Source organism: Schistocerca cancellata, chromosome 9 (genome assembly GCF_023864275.1).
Source record: "Schistocerca cancellata isolate TAMUIC-IGC-003103 chromosome 9, iqSchCanc2.1, whole genome shotgun sequence".
Taxonomy (NCBI): Eukaryota; Metazoa; Arthropoda; class Insecta; order Orthoptera; family Acrididae; genus Schistocerca; species Schistocerca cancellata.
The window spans coordinates 320,701,969-320,715,288 of NC_064634.1; the positions used below are offsets into that span (position 1 = coordinate 320,701,969).

General features: G+C 34.6%; 1 protein-coding gene across 3 annotated transcripts in view; it reads right to left on the reverse strand.

Annotated features, from left to right (window-relative positions):
* The window catches only part of LOC126100972 (unconventional myosin-XVIIIa), a 306,712-nt gene that overhangs the window by 28,912 nt on the left and 264,480 nt on the right, over nt 1-13,320 (reverse strand). For all 3 annotated transcript variants that reach the window (XM_049911635.1, XM_049911637.1, XM_049911636.1), the window contains 3 exons: nt 13,155-13,278; nt 11,453-11,602; nt 1,494-1,659 (listed from right to left, as the gene is read on the reverse strand). In XM_049911635.1, the coding sequence (XP_049767592.1) occupies nt 1,494-1,659; nt 11,453-11,602; nt 13,155-13,278 (440 nt within the window). The remainder of the gene's footprint in view (nt 1-1,493; nt 1,660-11,452; nt 11,603-13,154; nt 13,279-13,320) is intronic.

The following is a 13,320-nucleotide window of genomic DNA, read 5'->3' on the forward strand; positions in this document are numbered from 1 at the left end:
TGTCCATTGCATGCAGTTCCCTTCACAATGTTCACTCGGAACGTGGTCAAGATGGGCTTGTATACACTCACAGCAGCAATTCCTGTTGACTTTGAAACTAGACACTTGTCTCAGGTCACTATTGGTTAAGATATTCTTACGAATCCTGTTCTTACACCACATTACAAAGCTGTGAGAGGTACATTGTTCCTTGTAAACATGTTGGACAGTCTGCACTCATGAATCAACAAATTTCGTAAGTTCATTCATAGTGTGGTCATGGGAATGTCTGAACTCCATTGCCACCAAGTAAGTCAGTGATGGGGGATCACATTAACACCTCTTACCAACTCTACATAACCTACAGTACTCCAAAGTAACATGTGAGCTTTTTTGGGGAGGTGACTGACATGTTGTCCAGTGAGCTTAAAGCAAAACAGCTAACAATAGGATGAGCATCTGCTCCTCACACATGAAATCAATAGTGGAAGGCATTCATAAAGCAACAAGACACACAATATCAACTAAACTCAAATCATCCACAATTATTCTTGTGAACATGGTGTCTACAAACATTTACCAGGAAGACACAATAGTACCCAAAGATTCATAATGGATTAAGGAAATCATACCAGTTAGCATTTGATGCCTTTTTGATGAGTCATAGATGTAGGTATGAGATGATCTGAACTTTTGTTTTGATATGCTCTTTGTGAACTTTACCTTCTTATCAATTTTATACCAAACACAAGATACTACAAATGGAGGGAGTATCACCTGAATGTGAGTTCTATTAACATGCTGTGGATTTGCTAAGTGGTCCTATTGGAGTTAAGGAACCACCTTCGTTGAATCCAAAAAGTCTTCCCTCATGTACTGAGTTAGATAGATACATATTACAGTGAATCTACATCAGCAGTTTTCAAAATATTTTACTGTACTTGTAACTGTATTATTCTCTGTACGATATCATATGGAATAAAATGTTACCTTTTAGTGCTATCTGACAGACTTTACAATTCCTCTATGGAAGTAAAGTCCATTTTTTCCCCATTCTTCTTGTCACCAGAATATATATTACGATGACAACTTTATTTTTACTTTTTAAAATTTATATGAATGCCAAATTCATAAGGACATTTTACTGTGTGCTTAGGTGGTTCCGATTCACATTTTCCTGTTAGTGCTACTTGTGCAGCCAAACAAAATGTTTATGGAAGAAATGAGACCAGGCAACATCTGAACTGCACATGAATGATGGATAGATTTGCTGGCAATCATTTATTTACCTATCTCATTTTTCTCTCTGTTTCCATCCTGGACTTTTCATCACGCAAACATAACAGCCCTGTAACACGCATTCAACTGACCCACAAATTGAATTATCATGCCACATTTCTTATGGTATTTGTTCTTTTCATAATTCTGTTCCTCCAAATAATAAATGCTTATGCTTGTATGAAGAAGGCAAACCACATTTCAAAAGAAACAGAGGGACCACTCAGTGTACCCACCTTTGACTTTCTTATGTGCTGCACACCGAGCATCCTCTAGCTCTTCATCCCGCTGGGCGGCTTCTCTCCGACTTTCTTTGCGCTGCTGCTCCAAGCTCATCTCTAGCCGAAGTTTTGCCTGCTCCAACAACTGAACTTGGCCAGCAAGCTCATCTAGTTCCTCCTCCTGTAGATTATGAACATTTTCGTGAATCACAACAACTAAAATATTCTCATTCCAACAATCGCTGAATTAATCATATAAACACCTGCTTTAATTAATAATTTAAACATCTACTTATTACTAAAGGACTGATACAACAATAAACTGTATTCATAGCAGCTTGCAATAAAATAATATATTAATATGCCCAGCATTACTTTTTTAATTTTCTGTGCAGTAATTACTCTGTGGTCTGAATTAGAATAGAAAGATGCCACAACAAAGATTTGCATGCATTTACGCAGCTTTAACATGTATCTTTCATTCTGTCTGAAAAAATTAAATTTTATATTTCAAAAGCAACAATCAACAGTATTGGCATGTAAATAGATAACACACGTTTAGGTGGCACAACTGGTTTGCTTATCTCATAGGTTTCTTGTTACCCTGTTTCTAGTCACATCAGGGGCAACAGGTTCAAACAAATTCAAGAGAGAAATTGAAGAGGGAAGTGATGATTTTTTATGGCCTACAATAAGGGAGTCAAATCATTACTACAACGAAGTAAACCAATACCAAACAAAATTTGTCAGTGTAATGCAAACAACTGTGTGCACCTCCAAATGATCCAAGATACTGTACATCTCTCCTCTTGTGACTTAAATCGAATTTTATTTCTGTACATAAATATTAGGACTCTCAAATACAACGTTGATGGTGTTCTACTAAAAGATAACAGAAGAATTATTGTGTGTGTTAATGAACTATGGTTAAAAGAAGAAGATATAAAACTATGTGCTACCCTGTTTTGATTTAGTTTCAAGTTACTGCAGACCCAAAAGGTTATGGGGGTTCACCAACATATATGAGCACTTACCTATGTTTAAAGTATCCTGTGCTAGAGGTTAGTGATTTGTGCATTGAAAGTAGAAGTGAAACAAGTTTTAAGCTACTGCCAATACTGAAGCTTACAACTGTGTGTACATATGATTCTCCCGATAGAGATGCTGAACAACTTATAGAGCATATATAAAAACTAATTGCCTGTGCAGAGAAATACGCTAAGTACAAGATATTAATTTTTCATGATTTTAACTGTGATACAAGGAAAAAAGAAATCTATGAATGTTTTCTGCTTAACATTTTAAGATACCACAAGGCACCTTTCCTGCTTTGATAATTTCATTACAAATACATTTAAAAGTTATTTTAAATTTACACCTATATAATGTTGACTATGTGTCAGACCACAAAGCTGTATGGGTAAAACTAATGGCTACCAAACAATATGACTATTAATTTTAGGAATAACATTAAGATGCTGATCTTGAATAAGATTATTATACTACCAAAAGCTTTGGCGATACTTTAAACAAACTCAGCTCTGAAATTTTTAATGCGTTCTGCCCAGTTGTTAAAAAATGTAATAAAATTAAAGACAGGAGTCACAAATGGTTCACACCTGATTTGCAGCAACTAAGAGTGTTATTTGTGACCAGCCATGGTAGAGTTCAAAGTGGTAATGAAGATAAACCAGCTTACATTAACCTCAAAAGACAATACATATTAGATTAACCAAATTTAGGGCAAATGATAACAACATTGAAAACTATCATAATAAATATAAGGTTGCACAGAGTATCATTAACACAGAATTATACAGGAGTGGAAAGTATGACAAAGCTACAGTGATGTTAATATTATTGCAAATGAATTTTATCTTTTTTTGTTAGTACTACAAATGCAAAACTCTTGGTAGTCAGAAGTTCACACCTGACTAACTCTGCTGATGCTAACCAGTTTTTAGAAAACTTCGCAAATGCAGTGACATGTTGTACCTGGGAAGAAGTAAAAGTGCATCGGTTTTTAAATCAGTCACAGAACTCAGCTGCTCCAAATTTGAAGAAATTATTGACCTGCCAAACTTTGTAATTAGAAATATAAAGGAACTAATAACAAATCTGTTAACATTAATCAACTGTAGAATGTTGCTTCAACAGCAAACATGTCTCCTGCTGCAAAATAATATCTGGATTAATTCTCCCTTCTACCTCCGTAACAGAAAACATACTGGAGATGACAAGAACAAAAAGTCTCAATTCCTCAGTGTTACTCAATGAGTTCCCAAGGATCAATGTTTTGTCCACTGCTGTTTGTCAACCACTCGTCAAATAACATGCCATGTACATCTACATTCTATGCAGATGACACAATGGTCATAAATACTGGAAAAGACATGAGTAAACTGAAACTACAAAATGAAGAGTGCCTTAAGTTATCAAATACCTGGTTTAAAACTACTGAATTATCTACTAATTGTGGAAAGGCTGAACATTATTTTCAGTTTATTTGATGATGACATTAAGTGGACATCTGCTAACTCCTTTGTACATATCTGGATACAAAATTAACTTTTAACAACCATACAAAATATATATTTAAAAAGCTGTAACATTTTATTTATCTGCTGAGTAAATTACACACATGTGTTTCTACAAAACTGTTGCTTAGTTCCTATTATGCTTTCTTTCATTGTCATGTAAGTGAAGGTATTCTTTCAATTCCTCTGGGGCCAAAAAATTTATCTGGCACAACAAGGCCATCAGGTGCATGGCTAGGATTTCCATAAGTAAAATGTCTTGTAGGCATTGTATCAAAACATGTAATATATTTACAGTCTCATATCCTTCATATACTGTCTCCTCTTGCATGTAGAAGAAAAACTGTATCTAATATATTGTATAGCAGTCTGTACATGAAAATAATACTAGTTAAACATTAAAAAAGTTGTTTACCTATGACTAGGCTAAAAGAAACACAGTAGTTATGAGTTTCTAAATTAAGTTTTACTTAATGTCTCCAAAAATAAAATTCAAAACTGACTGTAAGAAATGGCCTTTCATACACTTGAAGAATTTGAAAAACTATGTAAAAATTAAATCTGATATTGTCAAAACATTGATTTCCTCGAGTTCCTCAGTTGTGTTTTCTTTTTTAGGCACATTGAAGGATGTCTGAGCTATTGCTTGGAGAACATTCTCCTTCAGATGTGCAAGGGTCCTCAGACTACTGGTATAAATAATGAATTTCAAATAGACAAATAATAATTTTAAAAAAATGAAAGGTCATTATTGTTTAATTCAGAAGAACTTTCTGGCCATGTAACATCACCCTGAAGGAGGGATTATTTACTGCAAATCATACACTGCAGTTGGGGCTGCATGTACTGTGGCCCCATATTGCTGTTTCTCCTAGACCGTGCAAAGAAGTTGTCAATCGAGTTGATAAACAGTCGAGACTTCACAGTTGCTGCACACCTATTTTCTTCAAAAAAAGTAAAGAGCAATGATCCCTACACCCAATGATGCACACCAAAAAGTTGTACATTCTGAGTTGAGAAGCTACTCTGGGACAGTAAGCACTGCAGGGGAGCATCTTTTGATTAATAATGCATTCAGGCAGATGGAAGTGTGTCCCATCACTAAGAAAACATCAGAAAGTCTTTGCAAGCACTTAGCTGGGAAACTAATTTTTTTTTTCCCCACAGAGTTCTTCCACCACAAACAATTTGTATGAGTGGAAATGGAAATCATCATGACTATGATAAAAAAGTTGAAGTGCAGCTACATCCTTGCATCCTGAGTTCTGAGGACATTGCTGAATTAATACATTGTGGTTATGTCATGGTCTGCTGTAATCCATTCTTCTTGCTTGCATATTTGCAGATACCCTGAAGGTGTAAAATTAATTTCCAGCAAGGAATTGGACTTCAGATGGCAATACTGAATTGTACACAAAATGCAAACCTTGCAGGGGTATGAAATGGAGTGGGTAAATAAGCCCAGTCATAACGGGGAAAGCAGTTTGCTATTAGAGCACTAGGGAAATGGTCAAATGTGTGGGACCCATATCAAACAGGACTAACACGGGTATTGAAAATATAGAGAGAAGGGCAGCACAAATAATGAAAGATTTCTTTGATCCATGGGAGAGCGTCACAGAGATGCTGCAGAAACTGAACTGGCAGACTCTTGAAGATAAATGTAAACTATCCTGAGAAATCATACTTACAAAGTTTCAGTCAAGATGACTCTAGGAACATATTAGAATGCCCTGCATGTTCTCATGTAGGAATCATGAGGACAAGATTAGATTAATTATAGCAAGCACAGAGGTATTAAAACAATGATTCTTCCCACACTCCATACATGGATAGAAGAGCAAAAATCCTAATAACTGGTACTATGGGATGTATCCTCTGCCATGCACTTCACACTGGTTTGTCGAATATATATGTAGATGCACAGCAGCAATTGACTGCCCATTACAAAAGTAGAGCTCAACAAATGTTCATTGCTCCTTTAGCCATTGCCCTTCATGGTGCCCTATTTAAATCACACGCTTTGTTGTCATACCCTGAATATGATTTCTGAGCCTAACAGTAGCCCATGCAAGTTTCATTTTACTTCACACAAATTAAGAAAAATTCAAGTAAATCTAGACTTCAAGCAAAACAACAGTGACTAAATTCTGGGAACAACTAAAGGGTGATTTTATTTATTTATTTATTTATTTATTTATTTATTTATTATTATTAATTATTCTTTCTTTCTTTCTTTTCTCAGACGTTATGTCTGGTCAAAAATGGAAAGCGACGTGGACCTTGATCAAGCGTGACTTCCTTTTAACTGTACGGTATATGTTATATTGCATTTAGGAACTTTTGGGTGATTGAACACGCATCAATAATTACGGATTTCTGTAGTTGTATATATAAGTTTGGACGTAGCTGTATTGCATTGATGTACTGGTGGATATTGTGTGGTATGACTCCTGTAGTTGATAGTATAATTGGTATAATGTCAACTTTATCCTGATGCCACATGTCCTTGACTTCCTCAGCCAGTTGGATGTATTTTTCAATTTTTTCTCCTGTTTTCTTTTGTATATTTGTTGTATTGGGTATGGATATTTCGATTAGTTGTGTTAATTTCTTCTTTTTATTGGTGAGTATGATGCCAGGATTGTTATGTGGTGTTGTTTTATCTGTTATAATGGTTCTGTTCCAGTATAATTTGTATTCATCATTCTCCAGTACATTTTGTGGTGCATACTTGTATGTGGGAACAGTTTATGTTGTAATGCAAGCTGTTGATGTATTATTTTTGCTACATTGTCATGTCTTCTGGGGTATTCTGTATTTGCTAGTATTATACATCCGCTTGTGATGTGATCTACTGTTTCTATTTGTTGTTTGCAAAGTCTGCATTTATCTATTGTGGTATTGGGATCTTTAATAATATGCTTGCTATATCTGGTGTTTATTGTTTGATCCTGTATTGCAATCATGAATCCTTCAGTCTCACTGTATATATTGCCTTTTCTTAGCCATGTGTTGGATGCGTCTTGATCGATGTGTGGCTGTGGTAGATGATACGGGTGCTTGCCATGTAGTGTTTTCTTTTTTTCAATTTACTTTCTTCGTATCTGTTGATGTTATGTGATCTAAAGGGTTGTAGAAGTGGTTATGAAATTGCAGTGGTGTAGCCGATGTATTTATATGAGTGATTGCTTTGTGTATTTTGCTAGTTTCTGCTCGTTCTAGAAATAATTTTCTTAAATTGTCTACCTGTCCATAATGTAGGTTTTTTATGTCGATAAATCCCCTTCCTCCTTCCTTTCTGCTTAATGTGAATCTTTCTGTTGCTGAATGTGTGTGATGTATTCTATATTTGTGGCACTGTAATCGTGTAAGTGTATTGAGTGCTTCTAGGTCTGTGTTACTCCATTTCACTACTCCAAATAAGTAGGTCAATATTGGTATAGCATAAGTATTTATAGCTTTTGTCTTGTTTCTTGCTGTCAATTCTGTTTTAAGTATTTTTGTTAGTCTTTGTCTATATTTTTCTTTTAGTTCTTCTTTAATATTTGTATTATCTATTCCTATTTTTTGTCTGTATCCTAGATATTTATAGGCATCTGTTTTTTCCATCGCTTCTATGCAGTCGCTGTGGTTATCCAATGTGTAATCTTCTTGTTTAGTGTGTTTTCCCTTGATTATGCTATTTTTCTTACATTTGTCTGTCCCAAAAGCCATATTTATATCATTGCTGAATACTTCTGTTATCTTTAGTAATTGGTTGAGTTGTTGATTTGTTGCTGCCAGTAGTTTTAGATCATCCATGTATAGCAAATGTGTGATTTTGTGTTGGTATGTTCCAGTAATATTGTATCCATAATTTGTATTATTTAGCATGTTGGATAGTGGGTTCAGAGCAAGGCAGAACCAGAAAGGACTTAATGAGTCTTCTTGGTATATTCCACACTTAATCTGTATTGGCTGTGATGTGATATTATTTGAATTTGTTTGTATATTAAGTGTGGTTTTCCAATTTTTCATTACTATGTTTAGGAACTGAATCAATTTAGGATCTACTTTGTATATTTCCAATATTTGTAGTAACCATGAGTGGGGTACACTATCAAAAGCTTTTTGGTTCTCAATGTATGCGTAGTGTAGCGACCTTTGTTTAGTATTAGCTTGATATGTCACCTCTGCATCTATTATCAGTTGCTCTTTACATCCTCGTGCTCCTTTGCAACAGCCTTTTTGTTCTTCATTTATAATTTTGTTTTGTGTTCTATGTGTTATTAATTTTTGTGTAATGACTGAAGTTAATATTTTGTATATTGTTGGTAGGCATGTTATGGGGCGATATTTAGCTGGGTTTGCTGTGTCTGCTTGATCTTTAGGTATTATTATTATCTTTTTTTTTCCTCAGACTTAAGTCTGGTTAAAAATGGAACGTGACGCGGACCTCGGTCAAGCGTGACTTCCTTGTAACTGTATGGTATATGTTATATTGCATTTAGGAACTTTCGGGTAATTGAACATGTATCAATGATTACAGATTTTTGTAGTTGTATATATATGTTTGGATGTAGCTGTATTGCATTGATGTACTGGTGAATATTGTGAGGTATGACTCCTGTAGTTGATATTATAATTGGGATAATGTCGACGTTATCCTGATGCCACATGTCCTTGACTTCCTCAGCTAGTTGGATGTATTTTTCAATTTTTTCTCCTGTTTTCTTCTGTATATTTGTTGTGTTGGGTATGGATATTTCAATTAGTTGTGTTAATTTCTTCTTTTTATTGGTGAGTATGATGTCAGGTTTGTTATGTGGTGTTGTTTTATCTGTTATAATCGTTCTGTTCCAGTATAATTTGTATTCATCATTCTCCAGTACATTTTGTGGTGTGTACTTGTATGTGGGAACGTGTTGTTTTATTAGTTTATGTTTTATGGCAAGTTGTTGATGTATTATTTTTGCTACATTGTCATGTCTTCTGGGGTATTCTGTATTTGCTAGTATTGTACATCCGCTTGTGATGTGATCTACTGTTTCTATTTGTTGTTTGCAAAGTCTGCATTTATCTGTTGTGGTATTGGGATCTTTAATAATATGCTTGCTGTAATATCTGGTGTTTATTGTTTGATCCTGTATTGCGATCATGAATCCTTCCGTCTCACTGTATATATTGCCGTTTCTTAGCCATGTGTTGGATGCGTCTTGATCTATGTGTGGCTGTGTTAGATGATACGGGTGCTTGCCGTGTAGTGTTTTCTTTTTCCAATTTACTTTCTTTGTATCTGTTGATGTTATGTGATCTAAAGGGTTGTAGAAGTGGTTATGAAATTGCAATGGTGTAGCTGATGTATTTATATGAGTGATTGCTTTGTGTATTTTGCTAGTTTCTGCTCGTTCTAGAAAGAATTTTCTTAAATTGTCTACCTGTCCATAATGTAGGTTTTTTATATCTATAAATCCCCTTCCACCTTCCTTTCTGCTTAATGTGAATCTTTCTGTTGCTGAATGTATGTGATGTATTCTATATTTGTGGCATTGTGATCGTGTAAGTGTATTGAGTGCTTCTAGGTCTGTGTCACTCCATTTCACTACTCCAAATGAGTAGGTCAATACTGGTATAGCATAAGTATTTATAGCTTTTGTCTTGTTTCTTGCTGTCAATTCTGTTTTCAGTATTTTTGTTAGTCTTTGTCTATATTTTTCTTTTAGTTCTTCTTTAATATTTGTATTATCTATTCCTATTTTTTGTCTGTATCCTAGGTATTTATAGGCATCTGTTTTTTCCATCGCTTCTATGCAGTCGCTGTGGTTATCCAATATGTAATCTTCTTGTTTAGTGTGTTTGCCCTTGACTATGCTATTTTTCTTACATTTGTCTGTTCCAAAAGCCATATTTATATCATTGCTGAATACTTCTGTTATCTTTAGTAATTGGTTGAGTTGTTGATTTGTTGCTGCCAGTAGTTTTAGATCATCCATGTATAGCAAATGTGTGATTTTGTGTGGGTATGTTCCAGTAATATTGTATCCATAATTTGTATTATTTAGCATTATTATTATTATTATTATTATTATTATTATTATTATTATTATTATTATTATTGAATCTGGCTCATTGTATCACTGTAACCATTCAGAATAAGAACAAGAAATAATTAGCTCACACCTGTTAAAATACTCCATTGCTTTTGAGATTTGCTTCACACCATTGCCACTGTTGAAGTTTCTATCTACTTCAGTGAACTATTTCCTGTCCTATGAGGCATTTATCTCCTGTCCTGTGGATTTTGAAGCACGTTTCCCTAATACTGCCTAATCCTCCAGTCATTCCACAAGGCTGATACACAGACCTTGGAAAATTTCATGAAAATTATAATGTGAAAATTAACATGAAATTGGTGGTTTTGAGTGGAATCAGCAATTTCTATGAAATATTGTGATTTTTTCCTTTTCTCATATAAAAAGTTATAAATCTGAAGATGAGATTACCAGTATTCATAACTGATAACTATAGAATGTTTAAACGGCATTTTGCCTTTTCTCCTCAAGGCTGAGACTTGTGTATAATCTTAAAATGACAGTTCATTTCCCACATATCAAATTACAGTCTGATGTCAAAAATAGCACTGACACTAGGAAAAAAGGCTGAATTTGTTAACAAATACCCTGAAGAAATCACTGCAGAATTGGCAAAAGAAACAAATTTGACAAAATAAATAAAGAATTTAGCAAAAAAGTGACTGAACCTGGAAAAAACTGAATCTGGAAAAAAGATAACACTGAATCTGTCAGAAAACTAGTAACACCAATCAGCAAGCAAGAAAGTAGCTCCAACTTTGACAAAAAATAATACTGATTTTGGCAAAAAGTAACAACACCAAATTTGGCAAAAAGTAACACCACCAAATTTGCCAAAAAGTAACAACACCAAATTTGCCAAAAAGTAACAACACCAAATTTGGCAAAAAGTAGCACCAAATTCGGCAAAAAGTAACACCAAATTTGGCAAAAATTAACATCCCATTTGCCAGACAATAGCACCAAAATTGCCAGACAACAGCACAAAAAAATGAAAAAATATAAAAATTGCTAAAAGTAACACCACAATTGGCGAAAATTAACACCGAAATAGGAGAAAATTAACAACAAAATTGACATAACACTGAGATTGGTTAAAAAGTAATACCAAATTTGGCCACAAAACAAAAAGATTTTTTCCTGTCCCTACTGATACAATGTGATGCAATTTCAACATGATAATAAAGTTTGTTAATCTCCCATTCGATTTCTGTCTATCATATTTGTGACTGCAGCTGCTTCATAAATGTGAGAACTGTGAATGAGTCCAATCATAATTTCAACTTTGAGCTATGTAATATTTTAAAAAATCTAGATACACAACTTTAAAAGTAACAGTATTAAAGAATGATATGCTGCCTACCTGTTCCTTCAGCCGTTTCTCCAATTCATGTTTTGCCTTCTTGAGCTGAGCAACCTCCTCTTCAGTCTTGCCTCCAAAAGTAAGTTCATCTAATTCCTGTGTAAGAGCTGAAACCTTTTCTTCTTTGAGTTCCAATTCCAGCCGCACACCCTATAAAAAATGCAAACATTTTCCTCTATTACAATGCTTCACTACATTTCATAAATCATGTAGTTGCTATGATTATATTTTATCGTGTAGTCAAAAAGAATCTGCTTGCTATGGTTGCAGAATTTCAGTGACATTTGAAAATTCATATGGAAGTAGGCAAGAGCACGAATAATGGTTTTAATTTGATTGAAATACTGTTGTGTCCCCACTACGTAAGCTTTGGCTGATACAGTCTGCGTTATATTTCCGATCAGGTATGCTGCATTCTCAATGATTCTCACAGTATTACTTTATGGAAAGTTTCTTGTCAAAGAATATTTCTGACTATATGTAAAAGAGTTAGGTGATTTGTATTTGCACTCCTTTCTGGGCTAGAAATAAATATACCATCTGAAACACTCTTTAAATTCGAAGCAAAATTCATCAGACAAAAAAAATAAAATGAACAAGGAGACACAATAGCTGGCCTGTATGGGTCTTAAAGAGGTAAAATCTTATTAAGCAAGCTTACCACTGCAAAAAAAGTTATTTTTTCTGCCAAATTTCCCTGACCATTATTGTACTTAACACTTTGGATTTCGCCTTCTGCAAGGATGCACTAGCCAATTACTCTGTCTCTGTCAAATGGTCTTCACAAACAATTTGGATTTGGCTTTTCATCAGGTTTAACTATTAGTGGGTAAATGGTCCCATTGTGTACTCCAACGGAAAATTACAGTTTGTAAAAATCACAACTGAGTGACAAGGATTTCTTTTCTTTTTGGAAGAACAACGCCCTGGCCCAATGAAGCATCACTTGCCAGACTTGAAAGCTGTGAGAACTGAACAAGTAGTAATAGCAGAGGCACAAGCAGACAGAGTTTATTACATATGCAGCAGCTTGATTGGACATGGATGCTGCAAAAATCTACTGTAGTTTTTATGAAAGACCCATTTAAATATTCACTTAAAAGAATTGCAGAAAACCTGATTCAGTATAGTTTAACAGATTTTAACAATGTTTCAAACTGAAAGGATGACAGTTCCACAAACACTACTTAGTATTAAAAGTTCACACCCTGGATTAGATATGAGGCCTTAAATTTATCTCAAGTGATAATTTTCTGTAGCTTGCGAACAGAAATAATGACTGCAGGCACACCTACAATTTTGGTGCAATTCTTTGGTTCAAAATCATTAATAAATGGATGACATTCATGTTTTGAGATGAAATGCGTGGTGTAATTATGTATAGTTATATTTGCACACTGCAGGCTGACTGAAGAGACTCATATGTTCCTTGCAATTGAGATATATGATCATAATCCAAGTAGACAGCTAAGGGTTTTTATTTGCCGACATTTGTTCTCTCAGCAGTCCTTCCAATGTCCAAAGACTAATTCTGACTAACTCCATTACTAGCCTGTTTGGGAGTAAGGTACACAATAGAGAAGATTACATCACAAAAATGCCTGGAGTCTTATCAAGAGTTTCAGTAACACCCAGTAACTCATGATTGTTAGTTATCAATTCAAAATGTTTGTAAGAACAAACTACCAATTCCTACACTTACACTTAGATCCTGCTCAAGAGAATACTTTTCTGCAATGGCCAAATCTTTTTCACGTGAAATACGCTCCTTCTGCTGCTTTTCTTGTCGTAGTTCATCCTGAAGCAACTGAAGTTCGGAGTCAAACCTGTGAAGACAGATGTATCAATTAACTTCAATTTTAGAAGTT